The sequence below is a fragment of the Populus euphratica genome, unplaced genomic scaffold (genome assembly GCF_000495115.2).
Source record: "Populus euphratica unplaced genomic scaffold, PopEup_1.0 scaffold315.1, whole genome shotgun sequence".
Taxonomy (NCBI): Eukaryota; Viridiplantae; Streptophyta; class Magnoliopsida; order Malpighiales; family Salicaceae; genus Populus; species Populus euphratica.
In genome coordinates, this window is record NW_011500203.1 from 86976 (window position 1) to 105001 (window position 18026).

General features: G+C 34.5%; 2 protein-coding genes across 5 annotated transcripts; both read left to right on the forward strand.

Moving 5' to 3' along the window:
- The first annotated feature begins 1628 nt into the window (after window positions 1-1628).
- LOC105111942 (uncharacterized protein At4g26485-like) lies at window positions 1629-3665 on the forward strand. Its single transcript, XM_011007458.1, has 3 exons — window positions 1629-2025; window positions 2156-2354; window positions 3039-3665. Exons 1-3 carry the CDS (start codon window positions 1815-1817, stop codon window positions 3331-3333), a joined length of 705 nt encoding a protein of 234 aa, XP_011005760.1. The 5' UTR covers window positions 1629-1814; the 3' UTR covers window positions 3334-3665.
- Window positions 3666-4250: 585 nt separating this feature from the next.
- LOC105111943 (E3 ubiquitin-protein ligase RGLG2-like) lies at window positions 4251-7996 on the forward strand. 4 transcript variants are annotated; one of them, XM_011007461.1, is made up of 11 exons: window positions 4251-4720; window positions 5374-5593; window positions 5819-6044; window positions 6172-6285; window positions 6376-6473; window positions 6580-6659; window positions 6740-6845; window positions 6924-7051; window positions 7297-7435; window positions 7555-7611; window positions 7696-7996. In XM_011007461.1, exons 2-11 carry the CDS (start codon window positions 5414-5416, stop codon window positions 7777-7779), a joined length of 1212 nt encoding a protein of 403 aa, XP_011005763.1. In that variant the 5' UTR covers window positions 4251-4720; window positions 5374-5413; the 3' UTR covers window positions 7780-7996. The 4 variants fall into 4 exon arrangements, with proteins under 4 accessions (XP_011005763.1, XP_011005765.1, XP_011005764.1 ...); XM_011007463.1 differs by lacking the exon at window positions 4251-4720 and adding an exon at window positions 4848-4906; XM_011007462.1 differs by lacking the exon at window positions 4251-4720 and adding an exon at window positions 4907-4988.
- Window positions 7997-18026: the final 10030 nt, after the last annotated feature.

Genomic DNA, 18026 nt, shown 5'->3' on the forward strand with positions numbered 1-18026 from the left:
CATTAAATGATGTGTCATTGATTTTTATCTCTCATTAATGCTATTAGGACTAGATGACTTTCCAGTCACTTCACTAGATCAAAACAACAAATTTAGGGATTATAAATACCCCATAAATTAGAGGTGATCATTTTCGGTTCGGTTCGGTTTTTATAAAAAAAAGTAACCAAACCGAAAAATTTTTTTTTGAAAAAAAACCCGAAACCGAACCGAAACCGGGTCAAACCGACCGGTTTCGGTTCGGTTTTTTAGGGGAAAAACCGGTTCAAATTGGTTTGGCTCGGTTTTTCTCGGTTTTGGCTTGGTTTTTTCGGGTTTGGTCGATTTTGGCTTGGTTTTTTTTTCGGTTTCGGTTTGGTTCGGTTTGGTTTTTCGGTTATAAAACCGAAACCGAACCGAACCGGCTGCTCGATTTTGGCTCGGTTTTTTTTCGGTTTCGGTTTGGTTCGGTTCGGTTTTTCGGTTTTTTGGTTATAAAACCGAAACCGAACCGAACCGGCTGGTTTTTTCAAAATTTTAATCGGTTTAATCGGTTTTTCGGGTTTTTGGTTATAAAACCGAAACCGAACCGAACCGGCTGGTTTTTTCAAAATTTTAATCGGTTTAATCGGTTTTTTTTTTTCGGTTCGGTTTTTTCGGTTATTTTTTTTTCCGGTTTTCTCGGTTTAATCGGTTTTTCGGTTTTTTTGCTCACCCCTACCATAAACCATCCAGATGAATTGTTTATTTTTTCTACTTTCAAAGCATTCATATCTCAATTCTTAAAGCATTTACCATACAAAAACAAGAACAAACATTTTTGTTTTTGGAATTTAAATCCCTTTTTTTTATTTATTATAATCCTCATTTAAAGTTATCAACTTTATCATTAGAGAGTTCTCAAATCCCACTGAAAAATACTATTTTGCAAGTACTATAAATTTTATCATTAATTATACACTTTCTAAGCCAAAAAAAGAGAATATTAATATAAATATTTGATTAATTACTATTTAATATATTAAATATTAACTTTATCACTGGAATGTCTTCAAATTCTATTAAAAAAAAATACTCTTTTGAAGGTACTAAAATTTTTACCATTAACTATGCACTTTCTAATCTATAAAAAAATATATTAATACAAACATTTAATTAATTATTATTCAATCACTAAATGATCTTATTCTTCGTTATATTAAATTTTAAAACCTCGTATTTGGATGATTTTGTGCTTATGTCTCACCCATGAAAAGGTGAACAGGGATAATATCATTACTAGATTTTTGGTGACTGATGAGGTGGTGGAGTGGGGTCGGTGGTGAAGGTATATGGTTTTGGTGGGCCATGTGTTTTGAGAAATGAGTAATGGAGAGAAGAAAAAAAGGGAAAATGGAATAGAATTGATACTTTTTAGGAATCGTTGACATGTTATATTAAATAATGATATGATGATATATTAGTAAAATTTATTTATCGATGTATTCATGTATCTTTTTTCTTTTCAATCGAAGACAACACTCATATTTTGATCACAAAAAAGGATGTAATTATCTCACCAGGGGAGAAAAATCAAAATCCGAGACTATAGAAGGAAAACAATTCAATATCCTCGTTTCCCGTATTGTAGTAAAGTGTTTCCCGTATTGTAGTAAAGTGTATGTATTTTATGCCCTTCACATGCCGGTAGAGAGGGAGGGAGGGAGGGAGGGAGAGGGTATTGGGCTCTGCTTTATTTGGAATGGTGAAAAGAAATTATAAAGACAACGCCAACCAAAAGCAAAGGTATTGGTGAGCGATCAGGACTGAAAGACAGTCTTTTTGTTGAAACCGAGATGGGAAAACAAGAAGAATATCAAGAGACAGAAACAGAATCAAATTCATCAGATGATGAGGAAGATGAGGAGCCCGAGAAATGGAAAAAACATTACTCATCAAAGCACAGGATGTTGTTGGTCGGAGAAGGTGACTTCTCCTTCTCTGTTTCTCTAGCTAGAGCTTTTGGTTCTGCTTGCAACTTGGTCTCTACTACTGTTGATGCCCAAGGTACTCTCTCTCTCTTTCTCTCTCCATTCTTTTTACTTCCAACATGTTGACGGGTTTCTTTAGTTTGGCTGGTTAAAGCAAGAATTTTGAATAATCTAATTGAAGGTTTATGTTTATCTGTGCTGCATAGATACCGTAGCTAAAAATTACAGTAATGGAGTACGAAACGTGAGGGAACTAGAAGAGAAGGGAGGGTTAGTGTTCTATGGAGTGGATGCAAAAGAGATGAGTGAACACTTCTTTTTGAGGACTCAGAGGTTTGATCGAATTGTCTTTAACTTCCCTCATGTTGGTTTCCTCTTCCCTGAGGCTAGCTACTGCCAAATCCAGTTATGTTCTAGCCTCTTACATCATTTACATTCCCTTTGCTTCTATTTATACCATCATATGATTGCTTGAGTCTATGTTTTGTTTATTTTCTTGAGTTGATTTCTAATTTCCTGTATTAGAATTCTTAATACAATGAGATAGAGTCTAAATGATGCATTCTCACTTAAGAGCAAGTCTTAATGCGAAGAACACGAGAACCCCCTCATTAATTTTTGCCACATGGAATAACTATCTGCATTTGATTCCCTCTTCTTGAGGGTCCAGTTATGTTCTCTTGCTCACTCTTCCCTTTCAGTTTCGTGTTCCTTTGTCCACGATTATTTGAGCTAGTCTCTTCATTGTTTCTTTCATTGTGTTTTTGTTCTCTCAAGGGAAACATTAAGCTTTTCTTATTTTAGTGTAGGAATTCTCTTTAACATCTGATGGACATTCTAACTAGGTTGAAACTGAGTAAAAGAGGTGGGGTTTGACCAAATATTTCATAATGATTCATTCATGCATAAGATCAAATTTGAATGGGAAGAACTGGAGAACTGTCTGCCGAAAGAATGTGTTGAAATTGCTGAATGTCTGTATGCTTTCATGTCTGTCTAGAGATCTTTATGTTCTGTCAAGAGATCTTTATGTTGTCATATCAAAATTGGAAACATTAACTGATGAAAAATATGGCGGGATTGAAATAGGTCGAACAAGAGACTGATAAAGGGTTATTTAAGCAATGCCAAAGTTCTTTTGAAGCAGGATAAAGGGGAGATTCATGTAACACACAAGGAAGGTGACCCATATGATAAATGGGATTTGGTCAAGAAAGCAGAGAAGATTGGCTTGGGTTTGCACGAAATTGTGCCCTTCTCCAGAGGTGATTATCCAGGATATGAGAACAAGAGAGGCCACGGTAGCCAATCCGATGCTCCTTTTCGACTTGGGGATTCCAGTACTTACAAGTTCAAGCCCAACCATTCATCAAAGTTCAAATAGATCATCAAGTAGAAATGCCTGAGTGTTTGGGTGTGATAACCGAGTAGAAGTGTGGACTCATTAAGTACATCCGTGGAGCTTGTGTTTCTGTATATTCATCAAGCTGATGTTTCGTAATTATTACTTGTATTTTTCAGTGTTCAGAAATAAAAAAAAACTTTAGCAGATGAGTGCTATCTTAAGCAAACTCTCTGATCTTTGCTTTGCCGTGAGGTGCTTCTCATAGATACATCTCAGGAGAAGGCCTATGGTTATACTGACATGTTGGCAAAGTATGATAGTGATTAATCAGAGTTTGTGTTTGATCTTCATATAAATTATGTAATGTATAACTTGAGTAATAATATATTGGCGTGTTTTACTTGAGTAATAATATATTGTTACACATACAGAGAATGGCTGGCATGAATTTCTAGAGGATTCGCATCCCATTGACATGGAGGAATTGGTCAAGTTCTATAGGGATAAATGTTGGCAGATCCTAGTGAACATGTTGAAAATTTGTTGGCTTGCGAACCTATCAGAGATTTCAAACGAATTAAAAGATAATAAGTCGTTCCTGCAAGAGACTACAGGCAGCCCATAGTTTTCGTTGCCTGAAGAATTCAAAACTGGAACAGATTTGGACATGGAATAGAACAACTTTCGCTCTACAACATCTGTCTCAGCTGTGGTGTGAGGTCTTGCAATTACCACCAACAAGTTATCTTGAATCTGTCTAACTTATCAGGGAATCTGTTCAAGGTAAAACCTCAAATCTTTTCCATGATGCCTGTCCAGGTAGGGAAGTTACTGCTGAAGCCAATAGGAAAAAAAAAAAAAAAAAAACTAAAAAAAGAGAATAATTCAAGCAACTGACAGTAGCATATCTGTTGAGCGAGAATTATACATAGAATCAAGAAATGTATTGGAAAATGACGAAGAAATAAAATGGTAATAAGAATTCCATAAAACATGATTTCAGGGAGCTCATTGAAGATTAGTTAAGCAGTTGTCATGAAAGTGAAGCTTGGCCTTGATGAGATTGCAGGTCTGGAATTTCCTGGTTCGACGCAAACTATGATTTTACTAAATAAGTATGTATACAAACGTAGATACAAATATATTACCATGACGAGAGGTGACAGGTGTCAGCAACTACGAAACTGCTGAATCTGCAGGGAAATCTCAATACCCGTTACAAAAGATCATGACAATCCAATCAATCAAACCATACAAGTGCCTGTCTGGGACAGAGGGTCTTCAACGAAATCAAGGTTCCATCTGGTGAAGCTATCATCTAGTCCAAATAAAAAACAGTTGCGTGTTGTGCGCCTATTTTACTTTAATATTAACAGAAATAAAAGGAGAGACAATTGTCATTAACATGATCAGAAACACAATTTAGGTGAGATTCTGTTTGACAAAAACAATGTTTCTTTTCCTTCATTAATCTTGTATTACTATATCCGATTAATCCTCAATTTTTTTTATTTAATTGGTAATTAATATATAATTTGTTTTCTCTCTCTCTTTCGGGGTATGCCTTATCTCATGCATGATTGCTAGTTGACTTGCAAAGTTGGTAATAATGGTGGGTTTCAAAGAAGTTTCCTTGTATTTTGCCGCTAAACTTCAGAAGGGTTTGTTTAGTTTAAGCCATAATAATTTACTTGGTAGGTTCCTAGCAAGTTGAAGAGGATTTCCATTGACTTTTTGATTAATTAAGTACAAATACAGTTTACTTCTGTTTATAATTTTTTATGTTAATTTGATTTAATAATTTCCTTCTGCGAATTGGTTTACAAGTTTTATATGGGTCTCGAAGGCTGTAGATTCTTGAATTATAAAGCAATGTTTCTTTTTATTTGTTTCTGTTCTGTATCTTGTGGGGTGCCGATATGAAGAATTAAGCTTCAATTTGTCATTTTTATATTTCAGTTTTTTAGGTAGCTGTTATTTTTTTCTCCTGTCATGGAATTATTCGGAATATTTTTTAGCATCTGTTGTTGTTCAGTGGGATATAAATGTCTAAATGCTTTTGTTCTTGTTGATGAACAGTTTGTAACAACATTAGGATAAGAAAGTTGGAGACACCAATATGGGAAGCAAACATTCAAGGCATCAGGATCATCATCATGGTGATTCATATGGTTGTAGGGCTTCATCTAACCCATGCTCTTCTCCGAATGTAGCCAGTTATGCTGTTTATGATGATGGAAGAAGCAAGCCGCAGTCAAGGTATTCAAGAATCGGTGATGATTACCATTCTCTTGAACAGGTAAAATTACCTCTGCATCTGCAGCTTGTTTGATTGCCTCTATTGAAACTAATTTAGATGTCAGAATTGTTACCTCATCATTTTTTTGAGGCGCACACACATACCCCAGCTATCATTAGAAGAATACAAGAATTTTTCTTCAGTTAGAACTTCGAATGTATCTGGCTATTGCTTGCATTTGCCTCTAGAATTTGGAAAAGAAACCTCAATACAAAATTTATGTAGGTGACAAGAGCTCTTGCACAAGCTGGGCTGGAATCTTCCAACCTTATTGTAGGCGTTGATTTTACCAAAAGCAATGAGTGGACCGGTGCACGATCCTTCCACAGGAAGAGCCTGCATCACCTCGGGGATTCTATGAATCCATATGAACAGGCGATTTCAATAATAGGAAGAACACTGTCAGCTTTTGATGAGGATAACCTCATCCCTTGTTTTGGCTTTGGTGATGGTGAGTCATCTTTCTTGTTGGATGCAAAGATGCATGGCATATATGCTCAGCAATTTGCTATTTCAGTACTGTTTTAGGGTCAATGAAATAGATTGTTGTAACATGGAGTCTGTAAATTCGTTTGCAGCCACTACTCATGATCAAAAAGTTTTTAGCTTCTATCCGGATGATCAACTATGCAATGGCTTTGAGGAAGTCTTGAGTCGTTACAGAGAAATAGTCCCCCGTGTTAACTTAGCTGGTCAGCTTAAACGATTTTTCTTACAGCAATCATGTAAAATTTTCCTTTGACCTCCTTCTGGTGAAAATTTATCGTGCTGAGTTATGACAGGCCCGACATCTTTTGCTCCAATCATTGAAACTGCTATCGAAATTGTGGACAATAGTGGTGGTCAGTATCATGTTCTTCTGATCATTGCTGATGGTCAGGTTAGTTCCTTCTCCTCAAAAGTGTCCAGATGTAACTACTACTGCTTATACTTTAAATCTTTCCTTGATTCTTTTTGTTGATTCTCTTGATTACATGACATCCCAGGTTACAAGTAGCGTAGGGACTGTTAATGGGCAGTTGAGTCCTCAGGAGCAGAATACTATCAATGCCATTGTAAAAGCAAGGTATGTAGTAACATTGAGAAGTCTTTTTCAACATCTTGCAGTTCATATTTAACAAAATATGAAGTTTTATCCTTTTGCAGTAATTATCCCTTGTCAATTGTGCTGGTTGGGGTTGGTGATGGACCATGGGACATGATGCACAAATTCGATGACAACATTCCTTCTCGGGCTTTTGATAATTTTCAGGTTTGAAAGATTAACCTGGAACTATAACAGAAGCTTTGACGTCGAATTGAGTTTTTAGGTGTTGTTTGTCCAATGCAGTTCGTGAATTTCACAGAAATTATGTCGACAAACATTCCCATGTCTAAGAAGGAGACACAGTTTGCTCTGGACGCGTTAATGGAAATACCATCCCAATACAAGGCTACAATAGAACTCCAACTCCTAGGGTAAAATGTCCACTAACAGGCAAATACTTGAAGTCTGTTCTTAAAACGATTGTTTTTGTATTTTAAAAGTGTTTTTTTTTAAATATTTTTTTGCTTCAAATTAATTTTTTTTTATATTTATAAATTATTTTAATTTGTTAAAGTTAAAAATAAAATATTATTTTAAAACATTTTCAAATAAAAAAATTCTAAAAAGCAACCATTACCATGATACCAAATTGTTTCTTATTATCATCTACCTGCAGATGCCAAAAAGGTGCTCCTGGAAGGAATGCTCTTCCTCCTCCACATGGGAATGGCTCGGTTAATTCCTATCCCACAAATAGCAGGTCAAGAAGCAGTGCTGCTTATGTCCCTTCTAGAGATCATTCTTCAGACAACAGGGTACATCTCATATTCTAGACTTCTGAGAGGACATTTATACAATGCTGCTTATGTCCCTTCTACAGATCAAGAAGCAATGCTGCTAATTTAGTTTTCAACTGTTTCATTATGCTTTGCAGCACTGTCCCTCGTGTTTATGGAATAAGAAAGATCTTGCTTTCGGATGTGGACATCAGGTAATAACCTGAGAACAACATGGAACTTATGTTGCAATCTCTTTCCCGATATAGTTCATTCTGATTTCTGCAATTCTTCTGCAGACATGCTATGATTGCGGGAAAGAATTGAATCAATGCCCCATTTGTCAAGCCTATATAACCACAAAGATAAAGCTGTACGAGTAAGCTGAGAAGCAAGTTCAGAACTTGACAGGGCTAGGCTTTGTTGGATTAATGCTTGAGGTCCACAGAACTGCTCTACATCTATCAGAAAGCTTTTGCACATATCTTAGTGGTTAGCCATTTTAATCATATACATAAACGAAAAGGTTTATTTGATTTTATTTACTGTTGTTAACTCTTGGTTTCATGAGAAATTTTCTTGTTGTTTCTTTGTAAATAATCTACAAACTTTCAGTTACTTTCTTAAACATGTTCTACATCAATCATAAATTATTTAGTTCATTATGATGTAATTATCATAATCTGATTTAATTATCATAATCTGATTTTTGAATTCATGATCGACACATAAACAAGATTTCCTTTTAGGTTCTTATACTTATACGAAACAAAATTTACATACAAACTTTTTCATCTATATAAATAAAACAAAGTTTTATGCAATATAATAATATAACTAATCACATTATATAAATTGATTATCTTAATATAAGAGTTAATATAAGTATTATAGTTGTGGATCACTAATTAAACATAAAGAAAAAAAGTATTAATTACAACCACAATAGTAGGTTTTGAAAGTTTAAAAAAAGTAAATGCTAACAATCTATAAGTCTGAAAAAAATAAATAATTAGAAGGCGAGTTTAACAACTCAATAAATAAATAACATTTAATATACATATATGAGGTAATACAACAATGAATAATATATATGTATAAATATGGTTTTAAGTTCTTGCAAAAAAATTTAAAATAGATCATAACAAGAATACCATAAAATAAGGATTGTTAGAAAATTAAAATGCAATAAACATGATACTACGAACTATGAGATGATCAATCACCACAAGTTGGTGACTCCTCTAACCAATTAGAGTTCAAATGTAATGTGTATAAAAATTAACATTATTCTGTTAACATAGATATCTTGCCTGACATATCATAAATTTATATCTTAATGCTCAACTTATGACATCAATTAAATGAGGAGCTATCAATTCAAAAGTAAATAATGCTTCATATCAAAGATTCAATTTTATTAAGTGATCACGCTTAATCATGAATAAGGTATAAATAACAAGGTAAGAATTAGCAAAAAACACGATAAATTTTATATTAACAATTCAAGTATTTATACTAATCTTCTAGCATAGATCCATTCACCTAACTCAAAAATTAAAATAACATGAAAATATATATCAAAGGCAATCTTATTGATGTCCTCTAGGTAAAATATCAGGATTATCTGAATATAAAACATAATTTACTTAAAAACGACTAAAAAAAATACATTCTATTTAATACACTTAACTTAAAGTCTAACTCATAACCCTAAATGTTTATAAACCAAACCAGTCATTTCCCTCAAAAACTCAAAAATCAAGTGGTTTCTTCCAATCTATTTTAAAAAAAAAATTTGATAATAATTCACCAAATAAACCTTAATTATCCGTTAAACCAATCTAAAAAACTAAAATTACAGCTAGGGATTAATATGAAATTTTATCAGATTTTTAAGGGTTAAAAACCAAACTGAAAATTTCATAAATTTATAACTACATTAAAATTTTGCTCACAATTCATCCTCAATTCTATCTAGAATCTCAAATTATGCTTTAGGGATCAACTTGCAACTTCTTGAAAGTTTAAGGACTAAACTATAAATTTCTAAAATTAGAGGACTAAACTAAAATTTTATTGTCTTCAACCTTAAAACCACACTGTCCAGATTTACAACAAGGGTTTTTGACAGTTTCTGAATATTCTTAAACCCAACACATTAATTAAACCACTTAATCTGAAAATTATTATTCCTACTAAAATTATTTAAAATTCAATGAATTAAATCATTATTCATAACAATTAACTCGTGACATTTCAATCAACTCATCTTCAAACTTAAAACATAACCTTCAAAACCCTAAACTTTAAAAAATTCAAAATCTTAACTAATAACAAACCTTATACATATTAAAACATAAAGCTTACATTAAAAACTTATTTCTTATAATTTTTTTCTCTTCTCTTCTCTTCCTTCTTCTTCTTCTTTCTTTCTCTCCCCGCGGCTATCTTTCTAATTTCAAATCTCTCTCTCTCTCTTTTCTCTTTTTATTTATATCTATCAACTCATATGGAATTATCTCAATACCTCTCGTTCTTTTATACCTAATATCTATCCCTTCAAGAATATTGTTGACTTTTCCTATCTATTATTTCTCTTTTATATTAAAATATTACAGTAATTCTGTTTACCCTTCCAGTTTTTTAAAGATTACAGGAAACAATCATGCTTAACTGTTTTACTTGGTGTCGGCTTTAATAGCCAAGAAGGCTTTCAAATGTAACTAGAACTCAATTAATCCGAGTCCTGTGGTCGCGCAGCCGAACCTAATCTGATTGAGAATCAAAGAAAAGAAAAGGTTCTAAACATATCTCTGGCTATGATAAATCTGATTATTTGAATAAAATCTTGCCATTTTTACAGGTGGTAAAAGATGTTGGTTTACCTCCAGTGACTGTAGAATTCACCTTTTGATGATATCTTGAATTAAAAAATCTACCTACAACTCCTTCCATTAAAAGCGTAACTTTCTATGGAGGGCAGGTCCATGTGCATCCAATAACAACAACAACAACAGCAATGGCTCGGACGACGATAAATGTCGAGGATGGCAGTAAATAATCTGACAAAAAATCATTCACATAAGAGTGCATGGCTGATCACCACGGAGCAGATGCCATGTCAGGAGTCTCGGGAGAAGGACTCTCATTACTATAAGGGTGCTCATATGGATTCCATTGGCATGCTCGCTAGGATCAATATTGCTCTGTAGAAAGAAAAAGGCTTTTCTTTGATTTTAAGGATCGATCCATGGTGAGAAAGGAGCTGGAAATTAGTTTGTTGGTTTCTTTAACATGCCTCCTGCTATTTCCATCCATATTTACAGTGCGTGCAAATGCAAGCACACGAACGAACTAGTACTACTACTATAAGATATAAGACGAACGAGGAGATCAAGAAGAGAGAGGACACAAGGACCTTGAGGATGAAGAAGAGGAGATCAATCCTTATGTGTTTGAATACGATAGGGATTTTGTTTCTAGAGTCAAGACTGAACACGGAAGAATTGATGTTCTTCAACAATTCACCAAGAACTCAAATCTTCTTAGTGCTCTAGCGAATTACCGTGTTGAAATTCTTGAAGCTAATCCTCTAACATTCATAACCCCTGCCCACATAGATGCTGATTTTGTTCTCTTCGTTTTTAAGGGTATGCCGAGCTGTGCTAGCTTTAATCTGTTTGCAATTCTCTGTAATCACTACATGTTTGTTTATCATTTACCAATCAGTCTACTAGTGTGTTCGTTAAATTTTATTGATCTGTAGGACGTGGGGCTATAACTGTGATCCATGAGGAGATACAGAGAGAGACCTCAAACCTGGAATGTGGAGATATCTTCAGAGTTCATGCTGATACTACTTTTTATATGGTTACTCGAGATGAATATGAGAAACTTTATGCCGCGAAGATCCTTTTCCCGGCCAATCTTCCTGGCAACTGCGAGGTAATTAATTAAATCAAATGCATCAACATCAAATTTATATATCATTTATGTGATGATATATGTTAAAAAATAATATAAATTATATTTTGAAATTTTATCTAATAATTTAAATTATTAAATTAAAATAATTCTTTAATATAATATTAAAATTTTAATGATTAAGTAGTCAGAAGTTTAAATCTTAAACTATTAGATTAAGATAATCTTCGCAATGTACTGCTAATAATTGTAATTGTAATATGAGATTGAAAGAACAAGATACAAAGTAATTAAGGGGTTCTATTGCTTTGGATGTTCTTAATTATTTGTCATGCATAAATTACATAAATGGTTTTATGACACTCCTGGCATTCTATGGAGCAGGTGGTGGAGACTCAGAGTCTTTCTTCGAGGCATTCAGCTGGGATTTAGTCGAGGCTGCTCTTTAGGTACTGAGTCCCAATTACAAGTTGCCTTTCCTGCCGATCAATTATTATTTTTTTGATTCTTACGATGTATGATGGCTTATGTTTTAGCTAGCTAATAGGATGTTTCTTTTGCATCATCCTTGCATGTGTATCAAACAATTAACCAGACTGAGAGAGGAAGGCTGGAGAAAATCTTCAAACAACAGCAAGGAAAAATCATGAATGCCACCAAGCAACAGATCGAGGGCTTGAGCCAAGATGAAGGTGTCCGTGGCAGATATGACACTTGGCCTTTCCCCAAACAGGCAGCCCATTCAATCTTTTCCCCTCTAATGTTAAAAGCAACAACTACGGGGATCTCTATGAAGCCGATCCTAGAGATTTCAAGCCACTTGAATACCTTAATCTTATAGTCTCTTTTGCCAACATCACTCAAGTATGTAGTGATATATGTTTAGCTCTTCCTATTAATCATATAATAATTCAGTCCTGATCTGATCTCCATATATTGATTTGTGTATATAGGGATCTATGGCTGGACCCTTCCACTCAAAGACAGCCGAGATTTTCATTGTTGTGGAAGGTGAGGGATACTTTGAGATGGCATGCCCTCACCACTCCAGCTCCTCTGGTTCGAACAGTCCAACTTACCAAAATATAAGCTGGCACTTGAGGCGTGGAACCATCTTCATTGCCCCTGCCAGCTATCCGGTGGCTATCGTGGCTTCCAATAATTGCACTTTCAAACTTGTATGCTTTGAGGTAGGAAGGGATAGGTTCCTCGCTTCTTATGAAATGCTTGGTGTTGTAAAAACATTTTTGGGATCTCATTTAATGCCTTAAATTTTTATCATGAACACTGACTGCTCTTTGTTGATGCATCTAGCTAGCAAATTCTTTTGGTATTAGTTTACCAACTGTTTGATATATGAACCTTCAGAAAAACAAAAAAAATTCTTGATGTATAATATAAATATATCAAATATTTACTGTGGAAAAATGACAACTGGTCATTATCTTTTGGGCAGTTGTTAAATTCTTTTCAGCAAGAACAGAGGCAGGTAAGTTTGTGTGATGAGAAAAACTTCCTGTGGATATAAGATTTCTTATTGCGATTGGACTTCCAAGCAGCACAAACAAGGCATGCATTGGGATTTTATATCTAAATGTTCAACACCACCGGCTACTTCTTTGCTGATTTAGGGTATGCTCGGCTTTGTTTTGTCAATTTTTGAAATTATTTTTTGTTTTTTTAATTCTTTTGATTTGCTAATATTAAAAATAAATTTTAAAAGATAATAGAAATTATTTCAATAAATTTCTAAACAACAAGCAATTTCAAAATTAATATTTCCAAGCACACCCCTGAAGATAACTATTAAAGTAAAGTCTTAAGAGAGCGTGAAATTGAGTTTGTCTCTGTGTGGAGCGTGGAATGAAAGAGCGTATTCCCTGCTTTCTTCATTATTATCTTGCAACCCTTTTTAACTGTTTGAACTCTTTGGAAAGATAGCAACAGGAAGGAAACACTCATGCATGACACCTTTTACTTGCTTGTTTCTGCTGTCTGTAAGAGAGTGTATATATATATATTGTGAAGGAGGCTCTCGGCTAACCCGAGTCCGTCCAGAATGCCTTGAACAGGAATATGGTGAGATTAAAACTAAATGCATGAGCTTAACTTGAAAAGATTAAACTTTGTCATTGGTAAAATCTGTAACAACATATTTAATTTTATATATAGTAACGTGCATGTACCGATTACACAACATTGAACTCATTAGGATGGATCATGCAAAACCTGCCAAGTATTAGTCTTCTCATATATCCGTTCACTGATCGAAAAACTTGATGGATTCTTAAGGCTAAAGAAAACGAGAGTTTGAGGAAACACTGTTATCAAAACAAAATGGCTTAATGTGTTAATTTCTATTCAGTTCCAACTCACCGGCCCCCAATCGCTTCACTCAAAACAGAAGCTACTGCGTGCTTGCAATGGATAATGATTCATGCTGCGATGAAGGATTACAGATGCAATGCAGTAGCACATGCGAAATCACCCCTCTTGTTCATATTATAACTTATATTTCATTGGCATGAGAAGTTGAAGTGAAAATAGGCCTTGTAGACATGGCTTAATTAATCCCTCCTTCGATATATATATATATATATATATATATATATCGAAGGATATGAACCTTTTTACATGTTTTCTGGTGTATGTAAAAAACTGTCAATTAAGGATATGAACTGGAATATTGCGAGATTAAAAAGTAAATGTCCTTTGGTTCAACTTTGATATTCCAAGTTAATAAACCATGTATTCTGAAACAACATTTTTAAGCGAAAGTGGCCAGGTAATGGATGATATACAGATTTTGCTCCGGTAATAAGCTTTCCAGTCAAAGTCATCCTTCTTCCCCCCTTGATGTCATGGATGATCTTAAGGCTAAAGAAGAAAATGAGAGTATGATCAGGAAACAGTACTGTTATCCAAAATGGATGTGTTGATTTTTTCTTCCAACTTGCCCCCACTTGCTTCACTCAAAACACCAGTATTCAAGTATGTAGCTCCCATGTTATATATAGCAAGTGATGAAAACAATTGCAAACAAGTCTAATAGGTCCGTCCTGTACATGTTGGGATGTTTCCACTTATATGGAAATATATGCAGCTTTACTCTAGAAAAGGATTGTCATTATCAAAAACCTATAATGGTACGTGTGTATTATTAAACAAGTTGCACCAATCATTGACAAAATGGTACAATCTATGTGCTGCTACTATTTATGTCATGATTTATGGCCTCTTGTTTGCCATTAAATTTGCCTATAAATAGAGGTATTATTTAAGAGCAAAAAGAGAGAAAGAGCAAAGCAAAGAGAGAGAGAGAGAAAGAGGGGCTGCCAAGGACAGTAGCTTTGCTGCCATATGCAACAGTGTGTGAGAGTAATGAGAGTAGAGTTTGAGTGAAGTGATCCTCTTTCTCCATTTGTATTGTAACCCTTTCTATATTTATCTCTAATAATATTGACTTTTCCCGTAGATGTAGGTGGTTTGTCAAACCACGTTAAATATTGTGTTAGTGTGCTTAGCCTCTAATGGGCAACTATCAGAACATCATTGGTCAGAATCCCTAACAATTGGTATTAGAGCATTTGGTTTAAAGTGGTGTTTGATTTTTACTCAAAAATAAAAGTTGTCAAAATTGTGTTTTGACCATACTACCATGTAGAGGAGGAAGAGACGAGCACACTAGTGAAAACGGTGAAAAATTCTAACGTGAGACATGGCCACATGTGCCGACATATGTCGGCGAGGAGGCTGCCCTCGTGCGCTGATGCGTGCCACGTGCCTTCTTCACCTGGATAGGCTGACTTGACCCACGTGACTGACCCAGATAAGGATGAAGTCATTGTAACGTAATCATGGTGTCAGCATGCATAATTGGCATGCCATGTCAGCTCTTAGTCAGATGACAAGTCAATACAGTGGGAGCCATCAGCTACGTCGTCACCCGCGAGCCTAGCTGAGTGGAGTCGAGCCAAGTTGGAGCCCAACATCGAGTCGAGGAATAGGATCCAGTGTGGCTGATCCTACGTGCAACCGGATCTAAGATTGAATCTTGGTCGTTCATCAGGTCAGAATTGTTTTGATAGAATCTTAGCCGTCTGAAATGCGATTTGAATAATTTCAGACTTTTTTCTAGCTAATTTAATCGTTTAAGATGCAATGGTACTGTCCAATTATTGAGATTTAGGCTGAAAGTGGTGGTGGGAAATTATTAAAGAGAGATTGCCCAATCAAGAGACATCTGAAGGTCATCATGGTGGTTGGTGGAGATGAAAAAGAAGAAATCGCACATGTTTTTCCAATCACATGTGCTAAACTGCTATGTGAGGAAAATTTTAATTGCCTTGAGGTAAGGCAAAATTGGGACACTCTGGACACCCGATCATATGGATGATTTGAGATGGAGAGTGAAAATTGATGAAGACCAATCTTGACGAATCTAAGTATTGGTAGTCTCGCTAGATATTGAGAAATCAAGTATAAAACCAAGATGCCCCAGATCACTTATAAAGAAAAATTGCAACAAAGCTAGCAAATAGTTGTATATACAAAAAGACAGTATAATGGATAGATATGACGTAAAAAGTTCTGTCTAGGAGATTGAGTTTTAAGCAGGACCGTTATGACCCCTCCAATCTTTTCTAGGAACTTGCTTAGTTGAAGGATTATCCATACGATACTATTTTTATATATGTAACAATATGTAATGAAATTATTGAAGACTAGCAAGATGATTGCACAAAGAAATAGTTGGGTTCCGTATATTCAAGGATCTGATAAAGTGGTGATTTCTCAAAAGAAGTTAGATTTGGTGACTGTGATTTATTGAATGGAGAATTGATGAAGACCCTGATAATGAAAGACAAATACAATAAGAGGATAAAGATGGCACCCTATTTTGACTTGGATAGATATTGTGATATGATGAGCTACTGTCAAACATAAACAAGAAATATAGAGAATCTGGAGAATAAAAATTGCACGAGGGCATATGGAGATTATACAAGAGTACCTGTAGGATCCAACAAGGTACTATAATGAGACAACATATACAAGGAGAAGAAGAGTTCCCAGATAAAGCTCAGAGCAGAGATTATATGAAACATTGTACAACAAGAAGTCTCATGTGCTCTTGATAAAGACAACAGGCAATGACCTTTCTAATGCATGCAAGGATGCAAAGATGAGCTATTGTAGAAGCATCTAATTGAGGGGGTGCAAACGCTTATAATAAAAGATGATCGCCTATGATGAAAGGTGATTAGTACTTAAAAGTGCATTTTTATCATGGTTTTATATCATCATTTTGCACTTGAAGTATCAATAACTCCTTAACCAAAGCATGTTTTATAATAATATAACTAATAATATAAGATACCTTTAATTTATGGTAAATGTCTATTTTTAATGCAGGCCTATCACATAAATGAAAGGATTGATTGATGACTTGAAGAACTTAAATTGCAAGGATAAAGAGATGGCCAAACTTAGAAAAGAGATGTCGGTGCAATCCAAACCGGAACACTGTTCGGTAAATGGGTCATATCTGGAGCTATATATCTCAGATTTAGGTCCAATTTATATGGATGGAAAGGTAAGACATAGGCCTACAACTTTCATATGGAGCCCAAGATCAAAAAAGGCCATTATCAAGTCCAAATTGTAGCAACAACAAAGAAGCCCGAATCTGTCTTCCAGCCCGAGCACTGTTCGGTATTTTGGCCATATCTGGAGTTCTAGAAGTCCAAATGAGCTGAAGTTTTTACACAAGAAAGCTGAGACAATTGCCTACAACTTTCATGTTTGCAACTGGCTCCAGTTTTGACGTTATCAATGACGTTTTGGGCAGACAAGAGAAGATAAGGATTATCACCAAGTCAAAAGTTGGCCACCCACTTATCAATTAGTCATCAAATCAATAGTTCCCAATTTTAGCCTATAAAAGGAGGCATTTGCCATGCATTTAGGCATCTTGGTTTCCAGATCAAGATCATGCTCTTCCTTTCTCTCTTTGTATTTTTTATGCTTTGTTTTCATTAATATTAAGTTTATGCCTTTCATTTCCTTTCCTTTACTTAGTTAACTTTTATGTTCTTATTTTGTTTATCTATTTTGCTTTCTTTCATTATGTCTAGCTAAGTTAATTATGTCAAGGTGAAAAGGTTACACTAATGGTGTAAGAATAAGTATAATGTAAACTTAATATGGACTTTAATGTTTGATACTAACATGTTTTATATTTGTTATCTTGTTCACTCTTTAATACTTTGCTTGTTAAATAACTAATCTTGATTTATGTTGTATAACACTTGGTACAACAAATGCTTGGCACTTTCATAGCCCATAATGTATGGTATAACCGACACCTGAGCTATGAAAGGAACTTGATTTATTGTTAACATAAGTTATAATCATGAATGCTTGACGAGATTTACAAGTATTAGCATTAATTGAATAAGATGACTAATGTAATCATGTTAACAATATATAATCTGATTGGAACCTCCTTTGTGTGTGGTTTCCAATTCAATAATAAGAGTTTATACTATACTTGTTTGATATACCATTAGTGGAACCTCTAACCTTGACATTTGTTATTATCATTGTTTAATCGTTACATTAATATTCCATCTCAAAGTTCTCATCTTCTTCTTCTTCTTCTCCTTCTTTTTCTTTATTATTATTATTATTATTATTATTA